The 14,845-nt window shown below is 32.3% G+C and overlaps 3 protein-coding genes across 3 annotated transcripts; all 3 read left to right on the top strand.

Moving 5' to 3' along the window:
• The first annotated feature begins 377 nt into the window (after positions 1-377).
• Positions 378-5,157, top strand: LOC124926944 (eukaryotic translation initiation factor 3 subunit E-like). Its single transcript, XM_047467278.1, has 8 exons — positions 378-620; positions 820-974; positions 2,489-2,716; positions 2,813-2,934; positions 3,319-3,538; positions 3,875-4,017; positions 4,523-4,660; positions 4,851-5,157. Exons 1-8 carry the CDS (start codon positions 413-415, stop codon positions 4,945-4,947), a joined length of 1,311 nt encoding a protein of 436 aa, XP_047323234.1. The 5' UTR covers positions 378-412; the 3' UTR covers positions 4,948-5,157.
• A 758-nt stretch (positions 5,158-5,915) lies between these two features.
• Positions 5,916-12,219, top strand: LOC124925355 (casein kinase II subunit alpha-2-like). Its single transcript, XM_047465336.1, has 10 exons — positions 5,916-6,343; positions 6,451-6,580; positions 8,038-8,232; positions 9,889-10,046; positions 10,487-10,577; positions 10,735-10,800; positions 11,026-11,108; positions 11,229-11,292; positions 11,361-11,429; positions 11,862-12,219. Exons 1-10 carry the CDS (start codon positions 5,958-5,960, stop codon positions 11,907-11,909), a joined length of 1,290 nt encoding a protein of 429 aa, XP_047321292.1. The 5' UTR covers positions 5,916-5,957; the 3' UTR covers positions 11,910-12,219.
• A 625-nt stretch (positions 12,220-12,844) lies between these two features.
• LOC124925356 (30S ribosomal protein S21) lies at positions 12,845-14,344 on the top strand. Its single transcript, XM_047465337.1, has 2 exons — positions 12,845-13,218; positions 14,138-14,344. Exons 1-2 carry the CDS (start codon positions 12,908-12,910, stop codon positions 14,145-14,147), a joined length of 321 nt encoding a protein of 106 aa, XP_047321293.1. The 5' UTR covers positions 12,845-12,907; the 3' UTR covers positions 14,148-14,344.
• The last annotated feature ends 501 nt before the right edge of the window (positions 14,345-14,845 follow it).

Genomic DNA, 14,845 nt, shown 5'->3' with positions numbered 1-14,845 from the left:
TCCATATTCATAAAAAAAAAAAATCAAAACTTAATCAAAAACATGTTGAAAAATTATTTATTGATTTTTTTAGACTCTATATTAGGGAGAGTAATTAGGCGGTTTCGGACAGGGTGTATGCATTTTTACTTTGAGAATTTAAAAAAAAAAATTGAAGCACTTAATACTGTTTATACCATATTTTTTACAAAATAAATTTAAATTTTTTTATAAAAATATAATAAATAAAAATATTTTTAATTTTATATTTTTAATTATATTTATAATGTTCGAAAATAAGATTGGTGTGGTAAATTAAATATTTAATAAAAAAAAGAAAAGGAAGAAGTAAATTACATTGTAGTACACAGCTATTTTTATAACTCTCTTCTGTCTAGGGTAAAGGATTTCTATCTTTGTCACCAGTGCAGCCATGGCAAAGAACGACCTCACGGCGCGAATTGCTCCCAACTTGGATCGCCATCTGGTATTCCCTCTACTCGAGTTCCTCCAGGAACTCCAGATTTACCCTGATGAAGACATCCTCAAGGCTAAGATTGCGCTCCTCAATAACACCAACATGGTCGACTACGCCATGGACATTCACAAGTCTCTCTATCACACGGAGGAGGTTCCTCAAGGTATTTTTCACTTTATCTCGTTAGTTTTCCATCTCCCTCTTTGTAGCGCCCCCTCAAGGGTTCACGAACTTGATACTTTGATTTCATAATTCTTTGAGGGTTCTATATTTCTAGCAGGTCATTTGTATTTGAGTTTTTTTTTTTTTTTTTTTTTTTTTTTTAATGTTTTCAAATTTCTGTATATTTCTTTTATTCCTAGGTATGATAGAAAGGAGAGTTGAGGTGGTTGGAAGGCTGAAAGCCTTGGAAGAAGCTGCTGCCCCTCTCATTACATTTTTGCAGAATCCAAATTCAGTTCAGGAGCTAAGATCCGATCAGAATCATAATATTCAGTTGCTCAATGATAAATACCAGGTCCTCTTTCAACTCTAGACCACCATGAATATTTTTATTTGTGTTTCTTGTTTAGCCTGTGCCTATGAAATAAATACAAGGTGAATGCCAAAAATATGTGGATCTAGTTTAGATGCAAAAGTGAAGCTGCTGCCCCTCTCATTACTAATGTCACTTTTGTTCTTTCGTGAGATGTAGTTGCATAAATGTCCCATGTTACTCCTCAACCTAATAAAGGTGTTTACTGAATACAGTTCCATAAGAGCTGTAATTTTAATAAAAACACGAGCAATAGTTGGCTTAATGTCATTGAATGTTTGTAGATTGCGAGTGTACATGGTATTCATTACTTAAAAGAAAAACTAACCATTGTAGTAATTGGAAAACATGTGGTATCAGTTAGAAAGATTTGCCATTTTTATGTAATGGATGATTTTTTCTGTGTTATAGATCCAGGTAGTTGGCCCTAGATACATACCCATCTTTCCATGAGTAGAAGAAGTGCTGTAAACACAATATGGCTTAACTCTTCTAACGATTTATAGTCTTGTTCAAATCAATTCTAAGATGATTACATGGAAATGAACACCTTTTCAGTTTATTTAACTCCCTGACCCCGAGTCTTATTATTATTCAGCACTATTGCTTTTGTGTATGAGTGATAACAACTCCGTTCCAAAATACCCCTTAATTAGAAATATAATTTTAAAGGTAATACTTAGTAATTTTCATAGGAAAAAAAGTTGTTTAATGGGAGATGAATATTGAAAACCATACAAATAAAGCACGTAAGTAGCAGGCATCAATCAAAACTTGGATTCCTCGCTTATTAATCTAACCCGAATTTGTTGAATCCAATGCGAACGAGATGAAGGACTAACTTGGGACAGATCTCCATTCTTCTAGAAGGTATATAGCTGCAATTTGGATCTTTTACGAAGCAAGTCCAGTGCAACTCTTCATCGGTGAAGATAACGCAGTTGCAAAAGGAAGTTGAGTGCAACATTTCATTATCGAAGGCCAGCTTGCGATGGGATCTAACTGCTACAAGCAATGGACAATCTTTGTTTGATTTTTGCAGTCTTCTTCATGAATTTGAACTTGAATTGAAACAATTATGTTGAATGGAAAATAATGAATGTGCCCTCATATTCCAATTCTCTCTTTGTTCTTATGTATGTTTTAGCTAGTTCCCCTTCTCTACCCTATTTTCATTTGAATATGATCTGCGCATAATTTTATGGAATATTTTGAAGAAGTACAATCTTATGGTATGGAGATTTTAAGGAAATATCTTGTGAGTTCTCCAAAAATTGAGGGTGAGTCTGTATTCGTCAGATAGGGTGTCTTGATGTTGATAACCAAAATCTTTCTCAATTATGTTGTCAGAGAGTTATATTATTTAGTTTTTTCATTTGATATTGTTGGACTTCTTTAGCCCTAGAATTTATGTATAAATATGATCTCCTTACAATTTTCGCAACACATTTCTCTTTTTCTTATTTATAACTTGTACATTATTGTCTTTAAATCAGATTGGCCCTAATCAGATTGAAGCCTTGTATCAATATGCTAAGTTCCAGTTTGAGTGCGGCAACTACTCTGGTGCTGCTGATTATCTGTTCCAGTATAGGGCCCTATGCACTGATAGTGACAGGAGCTTGAGTGCATTATGGGGAAAACTTGCTGCTGAGATATTGATGCAGAACTGGGATGTTGCTCTCGAAGAACTTAATCGCTTGAAAGAAAATATCGACTCAAAGGTTTCTATCATTTGTCCATTTGTAACAAGATTTTTGCTTAATATGCTTTATCCTTCTTATATTTTCATTGTGATGTTATTTAACTCTGTGATGCAGAGTTTTGTTTCTCCTATGAATCAAGTGCAAAGTAGAATATGGTTAATGCACTGGAGCTTGTTCATCTTTTTCAGTCATGATAATGGAAGAACACAAATCATTGATCTATTCAATCAGGACAAGTATGAAGCTAATCTCATTTATGTTTTTTCTAGTCTGCCTTTTCTTTTTTCAGCAAGAGTGTTTGGTTATCATAATTGCTATATGCAACTTTCTTGCAAAATGAACTTATTATCTTAGTGTATTATCTAATAATATTAGTATCCAAATTTTGTTGAATCCTAATTTTCATCCCTTCATTAGTTTGATTGTTGTTTACAATTAGTCTTCTTTGAAAATAGGCATATTTCTTTTGATGGTACTATGGTTCTTTGCTTGAATAATTCTGGTTAATTTGTTTCATGACCTAAGGTTGCCATTAGATTTTGTTGTTTTTTGTTAACATTATACCTAGTATTGAACTTGTATATATGGCTTCATTTAACAGCAAAATGAATTTTTCCTAGGTACCTTAATGCTATTCAAACAAATGCACCTCATCTGTTACGTTATCTGGCCACAGCGTTTATTGTCAACAAAAGGAGGAGACCTCAATTTAAAGATTTCATAAAGGTTATCCAGACAGAGCAGTATTCTTACAGAGATCCCATCATAGAGTTCTTGGAAGCTGTATATGTCAATTATGATTTTGATGAAGCTCAGAAGAAAATGAAGGAATGCGAAGAAGTAATCTCCTTTTCTTTGAAGTGTTTAATATGATACTATTTAACCAAGCCAGGGGTCCAAGTGACATAGCTTATATTTATAATTTGATCATTCCATTTCATTTTCTTCCTCTATGTTAGAAATATTCTTCCCATGGGGGCTGGATGAATCCATTTTTTTTTCTCCCTTTTTTACTTTCTCATCTTCATCCCTTGACCTAAATATGGATAGCTTTAGTTTAAGGAATACTTCAGGTGTGATACTTTTTGTAGTGTATTTGTGGCGCCATAGATTGAATTGTTATTAATTCCATATCAAGACTTCATATTACTAACTGCTTTGCCTACTATGTTGTAGGTCATTCTGAATGACCCATTCCTCGGAAAACGAGTGGAGGAAGCTAACTTTTCAACTGTACCATTGAGAGACGAGTTCCTTGAAAATGCCCGCCTCTTTATTTTTGAAACCTATTGCAAGATACACCAACGAATTGATATCAGGTATACACCTCCACCTTTGTAACTTGTTTAACTTGGCAATGCATTCAAATTGTAATTTGCTACTCATGTTTTGAATTTATTTCAGATGTAAATTGGTCGTTAAGTAGCTGTTGTCTATTTTTTCATCGATTTATAAAATAAGAGCATCTATTATCCCTTGACTCAATCCTCTGCATGGGTCATCATGGCTTTGTAAAACTTAAATAACATTTTTATTTGATAAAGGGTCATACCTCAATCTGACTGCAATCTTTTCGTTAATATTCCACTAAGTTGCCTAGAATACAGATGTGTTTCTTTAGATAATTCTTGATTCATAAACTTATGATTTTTGTTCAATTTAGATAATCCAAATACAACTTTCTGTTGTATTCAAGATATTGTCATGACTAAAGTAGCATCCTTCTATAACCCTTCAACAAACAAGTCCTTAAATGATGTTTGTACTAAATGATTTGTTAGCGGTCACAGGATTTCTCATCTGAAAATCATGTAACATTTGCAGGGTACTTGCTGAGAAGTTGAATTTGAATTATGAAGATGCTGAGAGGTGGATAGTTAATCTCATTAGAACTTCTAAGCTCGATGCTAAGATTGATTCCATGTCAGGAACCGTTGTCATGGAACCTGTGCATCCTAATGTGTAAGTTCACCTCTTCTATCAAATTGAATAAAAAAACTCTGAACATTATTTATTTAATATCTTATATAAATCACCACAATCATAATTCATATCAAACAAACCCTTACCTGCTGAAACCTGTACTAGTTGAGGTCGGTAGCCCTTATTGTTTTGTTACAATCACAATAATGTGATCTATTGTTTACTGCAGGTATGAGCAGTTTATCGATCAGAGTAAGGCTCTTTCTGCAAGAACATTCAAACTCGCTAGTCAGTTAATTGAACGCACACAGCCACAGGCTGCCTGATATTTTTAGCATCTGAGGAACACATACACACATTGTTGTTTCATCAGCATTTAGCTGTTTTTGTTTTCGAGGATCAGTTTTTTGATTCGAGAGTAAAACTAGAAGCAATTTTACAAACAAGTTAATTGTATTAGATTTTGTTTATTGTATTTGGCTAACATTACAATAATTTTTGAGTATTCATTTAAAGATCAACTTATTAATTTTGAAGATTCATCTGTTTTTTTTTTTGAAGTTTTAGTTTAGCGTGTTTAAGATAACCTTACAAAGTAGCTCTCACATAGCCTTAAATTAAGAGGTTTATTACTTTAGGTCTTATTCTATTCTTATTGAAAAAGGCTAACAAACTAAATAAAGTTTAAAAAAAACAAAAAAAACAGAGGTTAAATTTATATGCATTTTTACAAACAAACAAAAAAATCAGTGGAAATCTAAAAAAAAAACAAAAAAAAAACTAAAAGACAAGTAGTGAGAGGTCACACTTTCCAGCCAATGACTAATCGAAAAGGACAAAGAGTGACCCACACCCGAAATAGGATATGTTATCTTTTAATTCACTTCTATATGGTTTAGAATTGACTAATATTGTCTCTAATATAAATATTATTTATTATTCTAATATTTATCTTTTAAATAAAATTCTGACTTTTAAAAATGAAACATTAGTATATATTATTTCTAAATAAAAAATAAAAAATTTAACGTGAACTTAATACTTAATAGTAGAATTTTCATCATTTTTATTATTTTGTTTATTTTATTTTAAGTCTTACTTGACTCATTTGGTAAATATTGAGTATAAATTTAACAAATAAGAATTAAATTAAAAAAAAATAAATAGAAGAAAAACCCACTCATTCATTAGTAAATTATATTTGTATATTTAGAAAACATAATCCTTTCAATTATTATTATTTATTTTAGAAAACCTAGTGAGGAACAAATAATATAGATGGATTTCTTTTTATCTCTACGATGATTAGGGTTCTGGTGTTAGAGCATCCTTTTTGATGGCCTTAAGGCCTCTGCATTTCATCACCATCGCCCACCCGAGCTGGATTTCCCTCTCTACCAACTTCTCATCTTCTTTCACCGCTCTTCTCAATCACTCTTCTCCGCCTCCGTCAGAGTTCTCCCCCACTTTTCCCCGTCGACTCTATTCGTCCTTGCCAAAACAACATAGATCCAGCCACAACAAGAAACAACAACCCTCTTTTTCTCAGGACCCTTCCCAAACTCTTAAGTCATCTCTCTCCCTTCCAGAAACCCTGGCGCAGAAGATTGGAAAATCCATGCGCCGTCCTGGCGCTCCCTCCAAGGCCAAGGTTTATGCCGACGTCAATGTCATCCGTCCCAAGGAATACTGGGATTATGAATCTCTCACCGTTACTTGGGGGTAATTTTTCTATTTATATATTGGGTATTGGATATTCATCTTCATTTCTGTTGCATTCCATCCGATTAAGTTATGTATGGTTGATTGATTGGTAATGTATGCTATAGGGAGCAGGATGACTATGAGGTTGTGAGGAAAGTCGGAAGAGGGAAATACAGCGAGGTTTTCGAGGGCGTTCACTGCACCAATAATGAGAAATGTGTTATTAAGATTCTTAAACCTGTGAAGAAGAAGAAGGTAAGCTTCGATTGAATTGATGTTCAATTAGCGATGTTACTTAGAGGATAAGTAATCTTATTGAGCTCCTGAATTCGTTGATCTCCAATTGATGTTCTATTAACTACGTTATTGATGGGATAAATAGTCAGTTTGTTTGAGTATTTCTTCCAGATTTCAGATGCTTGCAATGGATATAGTCCATTCTTATTGTCATGTTTGGAGATTACATATTTTTCGATGTAAAAGACCCGTGGGATGGGAAAATTGAATCATCCTATCAGTAAAGTATATGCCTTTCTTGGTTTCTTGGATGGGTTTATTGTTTTATGTACTTACAACACATTCCAAAACAAGTGTTATAATTACACTATCAAGTATATATAGATTGATATTGTTAATCATAAAATAAGATGATTGGGTATATTTGACATGATCCAAGTTTTAAGGTAAAAATGTAGTGGTATATGGAGGGAACTTTTTTTTTTCTGGAACATAGTTGTAATGCACAGATGTTTAAAGATTATACATTCTTTTAGGTATGAGAAATATTAGATTTTTGTGTGTTTAACTGTCTAGTAACACCAACTCTAAATTAACAGGTATTCAAATTGAAGAGATTAATGATAAAGAATGTCATTATCTATCTCAGTTAAATTTGAGAAACAAAGATACTATAAGATGATTTTAGCCATAAACTATTGTCTAAGGAATTGTTTTATACTGTTTCTTACAAGAATAAATTGGTTATTTGATGTGTTAAAGCTTATTTTTGATTTTTTTTCAAGGTAAATCCTTTTGTATTAGAAATAAATAGATGAATTCTCTTGATCTAGCTACTTCAGTGAGCACGTCACTAACTCTTTTAATAGGATGCTTTGTAATGCTTTCCTAGGGAATGTTTCATAGTTTTGGTACCCTCTAAAATAATTATCAATTCGTTTAAATTCTATCCTTGACATGATTTTTGACAACTTAGATAGATGGTTTAGGGTTAAGTTTGTGTCAAACACACAATACATGTCTTTAACATGACAGAATGTCATTCTTGATGAGATTGTTTTACCCTTCAATTATTGTATTTACCTGAACAGTTTTATGGAATTGTACTCATTATTTATCTACTCTCGAAAATTGCCACGTACACATGGGTTTTAATATTAACTTCCCAATAGATAGAACCGGGTTAGGTCAACCATATCATATGGCTTTTTTTTTCATGTATAAACTTATACCAATGTAGTGGTTGGAAACTCTTGTTACAGAACAAGAGGGGATACCAGCAGACCTGACAGTTTCTAGGGTTGTTTTTAGTAAATGATTACAATCTTTAATATTGTCCTTATCCTCGTTGCGAATTTACTATATAGTGTTCCAAATATTTTGTGTGTATTTTTTCTCTTAAATATTTTATGATGAAGTTTGTTACATTCTTTTTCAAGAATTTCTGGAAATTGCTAACCATGTGGGTAATGCAGATCAAGAGAGAGATCAAGATTCTCCAGAACCTCTGTGGTGGGCCAAATATTATAAAATTGCTTGACATTGTCAGAGATCAGCAATCAAAGACTCCAAGTCTGATATTTGAACATGTGAACAACACAGATTTTAAAGTGCTATATCCCACACTTTCCGACTTCGATATTCGCTATTATATTTATGAACTTCTAAAGGCAAGTTTCCTTTTATCTTCCTTTTTTATTTTCCTCAAACTAATACATATTTTCCTATAAATGGTTCAAGGCTTGTATTTTCTAAGAAACTGTAAGCGATATTGAACCAAGTAAAGATCACATAAATATTTATGAACTTCTAAAGGCAAGTTTCCTTTTTTATCTTCCTTTCTTTTGTTCCTCAAAGTAACTATAAATGGTTCAAGGCTTGTATTATCTAAGAAACTGTAAGCAATATTGAACCAAGTAAAGATCACATAAATTTTTCTTGAGCAGTATTTTTAGGAAAAATTGAAGTTGTATTAAAGTCAAGGAAATATTCAAGAAGATATTCAGTAATATTTTTGATTTACATGCAGCTTCTTCTAGTGTTATTTTAATTTATCTAGGAAAAGTTATGACTTAAGTAACAGTTCTTGTAAGGATTCAGAAACTTCTCAGGGTAATGTACTCTTAGTTGTCAGGCTTTACAATTTTGGAAAACACAGGTTCACAACTGCTTTTTAGCTAAATAATCTGTTACACAGTCCAGATATAGTATTTTGAAACAGTTAAAGCAACTGCACGACTTCCTTTGCAATGGTTGGTTCTCCATTCTGGTTTCTCATTATTTCTGCCAGGATATCTGTTAATCTCCATAATTAAATCAATTCTTCCAAACATATAGAAAATAAGTATTAAAAGAAATGCATACAACTGCTTGGTCTCTCTACGAAGATGTCTTTTGTTTAGTCTATTCTTCCAAACATATAGAAAATAAGCATTAAAAAAATGCATGCAAACTGCTCAGTCTATCCACGAAGATATCTTTTGTTTACAACCTAGTCTTTGTTGGAGTTCTTCCTTTACAGTCTAGTATCTGTTGAAGCCCATTTAACCATATCTACACGAAGGCTGTGTGGGCACTGCCAGAGCCAACTAACTTACAAAATTTCATATATTCTGTTAACATCAGTCATAATTAAAGACGTGCTAGATTTGTCAACTTCTCTTGGTAGACAATTTTTGTGGAAAAGACTAGTGTGAATATCGGAATATACAAGCCTCTAAAATGGCAATTATCCAACCAAATATAGGTAGAGGTACCTTCCACAATAATTCATGTGGACCATTGATGAGTGATCTCCTTTAGCTTCCAGATTTTCTTGAGTCTCCATGAAATATCAGCAAAGAGCACAAGTCTAGTAAAGTCATGAATCCAAGAATATAGGATGAGGTTAAAGCCTAAGAAGTGCACATTCGGTGTTACTGCAGGCATGATGCTGGGATTCATGATCACCCAACGAGGAATTAAGGTAGACCCAAGCAAGGTGAAGGCCATTACTGATACGAGGTGTTTTTTGGTGGCCTATATGTTTCTTGTGTCAAAATCTTGTACTAAGCTTCACATTCTTCTTATATGTTTATGGCATATACGAGGAATTGAGGTAGATCCAAGCAAGGTGAAGGCCTCTACTGATAAGTTGTGTTTATGGTGGCCTATATGTTTCCTATGTGTCAAAATCTTGTGCTAAGCTTCACATTCTTCTTCTATCATATGAGTAACAAAGATGTATTTATCTAGTAATTTCTATGTTTGTTACATAGCTGCCGCTCTGATGCACACATGTATTCTTGAGAGGGTTTTAACTTCAATAATGGTATCTTCCTATACAGGCATTAGAATATTGTCATTCCCAAGGTATTATGCATCGAGATGTGAAGCCCCATAATGTGATGATTGATCACGAGCAACGAAAGCTCCGACTTATTGATTGGGGCCTTGCAGAATTCTATCATCCTGGAAAAGAATATAATGTTCGTGTTGCTTCAAGGTTGGTTTCCTCTTCAAATTGGAGCCTGTTTCTGTTTAGCAACGAGCTATATTTTTGTTTAGTATTGCTTAGGCTATTCCTATGTTGCTATTTAATGGCTATTTTTATGCATTGAATTATACAATGAGTAAAAGAAAATAACACATAGGAACTCTACCAATGCACTAAGTGTAACTTATCAACTCACATGATTACGGTCAGAAAGTGCCTTTGTATTTTAATTGAAGAATTACAAAGATTGTGATTTCTATAAATAAAAGCACCAATTCCAAAAGAAAAACAGTATTTTTTTAATGTTGTCATTATAGTATTGGGATTTGCATAAACATATTTTTTGTGGAAGGGCTCTTGAAAATATGTTTGAAGATTGTGTTTTAATTTTACACTTAGCAATTTGCTATCGAAAATTCTTCATCTACTATTTTTTTGCCTGCTGATAGGTACTTTAAAGGACCTGAGCTCCTAGTTGATTTACAAGATTATGACTATTCTTTAGACTTATGGAGCCTTGGTTGCATGTTTGCGGGAATGGTGAGAATGTGGCCTGTTTGATAACTATTTATACTGATAACCTTTAATTTTACATAATATGGTTTATTTTGGTAATGATTTAGGCTCTATAAATATTGTTATTTTGGTAGTGATTTAAAATCTTTGGCCTGATGGTGGTTTGATGTATGACATACAGATTTTCCGTAAGGAGCCATTTTTCTATGGCCATGATAACTATGATCAGTTGGTCAAAATTGCAAAGGTACAATCAATCATATGGTTATTTAGTCAAGGATTTATGTTTCTTTTGGACATGTGCAAGCACTCGTGCATAGTTAACAATATCAAAATCGCTTTGATCTTCAAGAATAGAATTCCTCAAACCTATTTCTTTGCCTGCAAGTGGGCATTTGGGTACATTACTTGGCCTCTGTAGTTTTGAGTATATCCAAATTTAATATCCTGCAGTTGTCGTTTGTTCATGTAGGTTCTTGGGACTGATGAGTTAAATACATATTTGAATAAGTACCGCATAGATTTAGATCCTCACCTAGCTGCCCTCGTTGGGAGGTTGGTGATGCAAATTTACTGCTTTTCCACTCAATTTTCAGACTACAGTTTGTGTAGATTTTATTTATTTATTTCACTATTCAATATACCTGACAAGAAATTTACATGGCTTTCTTATAGGCATTCTAGGAAACCATGGTCGAAATTTGTTAATGCTGAAAACCAACATTTGGCTGTTCCAGAGGTAGGATTTGTGCCATTTATAACCTTTTGTTCTACTGGTCATTATTAATTAATTTATTTATTTTATAGGCAATTGATTTTGTGGATAAGCTGCTGCGTTATGATCATCATGAAAGGCCCACTGCAAGAGAGGCCATGGTGAGGAATTTTCTTCTTAGATATGAAATCTATCATATTTTCATGACCTGCATTGTATGACAGTCTCATAACATTTTCCTGCTAAAATCTCTCTTATTGTACTACTATAAAAAATGAGTGTCTTAATTTATTATTATTATTATTGATCCATGTACCCTTAATAACAAATTCTCTAAATGGACCTCTTTTATTACCTCTTATTGTTATTTGAACACGTAAAATATATTATTGTTCAACTGGATATTCATTACTTTTGTAGGTTAAGTCATTCTATAGGCCGTTTTATCACTTTTATGGGTTATATGAATAACTTGTTAAAATCAGTTCAAGACAAACTATATGTTACAACTTCAATTGCTGCTTCTACTTCCTTAAACTTGAATTATATTATGCTCTAAGACAAAAATTATATGTTTGATATTGCATACACAGGCACATCCATATTTTTACCCTGTGAGAAATGCTGAAAGCAACAAGTAGTATCTTGCTAGTCCACCCGAAGAAGATTCAATCTTTAGTGGCCGGGAGCATCGATGATGTTCTTTTCTAATGGTTAGATCGCCTGTGAAGATGTGGCTGGCCCATATGTTCTTGGCTATCTATCTATCTATTTTATGTAAACTTGTATGTTTGGTACAATGTTTTTTTGTGTGGCTGTTTTAGTCATATATTCAATGGTGGGTATATGTTGGACACATTTATTTTTCTTGCGTGAATTTGGTGTGCTCTTGATTTGTGTTACAAGAACTAACATTTGTTGAGATATTCTTTGTTTAAAGGGATTTTGCAACCATTTACCTATTCAGTTTTTCCAATCCTTAATTCTTTATAGTTCTTGCATGCTATTTAAGGTCATGAACCATGGTGATGTTGGCTTGTGATTCTTTGTAATGTTTTCATCGCTTGTAAGTATATAATTTATATATCTTTATTGAAAGGTTGATACTTAATTTATAATTTGAATTAGAATTTAAATCTCAATTTTATAAGAAATGCAATTGAAATGTAATTTTAATTATTCAATTTCTATGTTTAATTTTTTTTTAAGAAATTTATTCTATATTATACTTGGGATTTGTATAGCATGAAACATCTAGTAGCTTGAATGAACTTGAGTTTAGTTATGCTCTTAGTTATATATACAAGTTATATATATAGTACTTTTGAAGGTGTTGTATATACTTATATATATATATTAAATAAAATGTTTAAGAAAAATAAAATCTGTTTTAAGCAAATAAACCTTAAATAAGGGCATTTCAGTCATAAAAATTCATATTATTTGTTTAGAATCAATTTATAATATAAAATAGTTTGAGGTTAAATTAATAAAGTGTAGATTAGTTCGATTGCTAATTTAGATAAGTTGGGCATAAATATAAGCCTTTCTTCTCAGTTTGTAATCGTCATTTCTGGAAATAATAAGATCGGTGCCCTAATCTTCTTCACAATAATAAGAGTCAAAAGTTCTTAGAGAAATGAATGCTATTTGGAGATCTTCATGGAAGAGTTTTACTAGTTCGAGTCCAGGACTGACCTCATTGAATTCGGCTCTTAATCACTGGAGAGGGATCCGAGTCAAAGTTCGAGACAGTAATCTGGAGCAAGCGCTAACTTTTATGCAGAGGAAAATGCAATCAAGCGGAATTGAGAGGTTGATCAAGAATGAGCAGCTTTATCATATCAAGAATTCCGAGAAACGAGTCCTTGCTCGCAAGGCCCTTGAGAGAAAGTTACGATCAAAAGAACTTGCTCGCAAGCTTCAGGCAGTCCTGGTTAAGAAAGTCAGGTAAAACAACATTATCTCTCTCTCTCTCTCTCTATTTCTGATACGAATGCCTAAACATTGTAGGATTGTTTGTAGGTTTTATTTAGGAGATTGATAGTTTTGTTTGTTAGATTTATACAAAACTATGATTCATTTAAGTAACTTCAATTGCATTTAAGTAAAAGGAAGCAACAAATGAAACTAACGCCAGTTTCTGATCTAAGTAACAAATCCGGATGCTTTAAAGTATTGTTTTCCATTGAATCTTGAGTTATAGAGCATGTAGGCTGATCAAACTTTATATAAATGATGATTTTATCATATAATACCTAGTTGTGTAGTCTGGAATCTGGATACATCAATATTGATTCTCAAAACTCATGCTTATGATTGAATTTATCTCTCTTTTCTTTCATAACTGAATTTGAGATACATATGATTTAAATAAGATATACTGAATTTACATTGTTTGTTCTTCAAAGTAAGCCTTAATTTCCTCAGAATTAATGAATTAGTGGGTTCGAATTCAAACTGATTGAGTTTAACAATACAACAACTTTGGAGTCAATTCATAGGTTCTCTCAGATTAATCTACACAATAATCTCGATTATGATCGAGGAAACAATCTTATAATGACTAAATAATTTTCATACAGACTCATTGGGATATTTTTTGCTTTTACGATCTTCTATTGGGATCTTGATTGTGACAAAAGAACAATTTTCATATAGACTCATTATGTTTTATATGAAATCTTAAGAGCTTGTTTGATGTTATTTGAATAAAATGATGTTAAGGGTATAAATTTATAATGACTAAATAATTTTTTTTTTTTAAATGAAAGATATTTTTGTTATTTTGGTTGATGATTTGAATGATGTTGATCAAACAAGGCCCAAATTTGCTCATGACAAAACCTTTTTTTTTTACCTCTTGCAGGGGCATGTAACAGCAGCGCAGCGGTTATCTATCTTACTAAATTGTGTAAGAACTCAATCCTCGACGAATTTGTCTTCATACTCTTTTGACAATTTCTAATTTTGATGTCTTTTGCATTTCATGGGAGAAAGAATGCTTGGTTAGAAATTTAAACACAAAAGACTAGTGTTAAAATAAGTTTGCTGTCTTGCTTTTTGTTTATTTTACCAAACAAGTCCTCTAGTTTAACAAAAAGTAGGGCTTGTAAAGATATGCATTTGTATGAGAACTGATATGCCTATCTTGATCAAATGAATGTTGAATTCTAATGAGATGCAAAATCCCAAAGCAGGGTATACCCATTAAGGGGAAAGAATGCACATTGCTCTATAGAAGGAAGACCTAGAACATTCTAGAAGATTTTTGAAAATTGATATTCATCTATAGGATATTTCAAGTAATGTTACAAGATTATTAGTTTGTATTTAAACAACAGTAATAAAAATTGGTCAAAATATCATATTGTTGTTAAAGAACTAACTGATTTGTAGTGTTCATATGATTAATTACTTATGTATAATAATTATTATTAAAGTTAGAAGTATTTGAAAAGACATATATATATATTTGTAGATATAATTTGTCCACATTATTTAAGAAGCATGTCACCCTCTTTCATATTAAAAAAAGTAAAAAAATAAACACTAAATCGATCAAAAGTATACTAAA

The sequence above is a fragment of the Impatiens glandulifera genome, chromosome 2 (assembly GCF_907164915.1).
Source record: "Impatiens glandulifera chromosome 2, dImpGla2.1, whole genome shotgun sequence".
Taxonomy (NCBI): Eukaryota; Viridiplantae; Streptophyta; class Magnoliopsida; order Ericales; family Balsaminaceae; genus Impatiens; species Impatiens glandulifera.
This window is presented reverse-complemented; position numbering and strand designations above follow the sequence as displayed.

Excerpts from the sequence above, each read along its gene's own strand:
- LOC124926944 (XM_047467278.1), top strand. The coding sequence starts at position 413 with ATGGCAAAGAACGACCTCACGGCGCGAATTGCTCCCAACTTGGATCGC. Across the intron at positions 621-819 it reads CACGGAGGAGGTTCCTCAAG|GTATGATAGAAAGGAGAGTT; the intron begins GTATTTTTCACT and ends TTTTATTCCTAG. Across the intron at positions 2,717-2,812 it reads AAGAAAATATCGACTCAAAG|AGTTTTGTTTCTCCTATGAA; the intron begins GTTTCTATCATT and ends TCTGTGATGCAG.
- LOC124925355 (XM_047465336.1), top strand. The coding sequence starts at position 5,958 with ATGGCCTTAAGGCCTCTGCATTTCATCACCATCGCCCACCCGAGCTGG. Across the intron at positions 6,344-6,450 it reads TCTCTCACCGTTACTTGGGG|GGAGCAGGATGACTATGAGG; the intron begins GTAATTTTTCTA and ends TGTATGCTATAG. Across the intron at positions 6,581-8,037 it reads AACCTGTGAAGAAGAAGAAG|ATCAAGAGAGAGATCAAGAT; the intron begins GTAAGCTTCGAT and ends TGGGTAATGCAG.
- LOC124925356 (XM_047465337.1), top strand. The coding sequence starts at position 12,908 with ATGAATGCTATTTGGAGATCTTCATGGAAGAGTTTTACTAGTTCGAGT.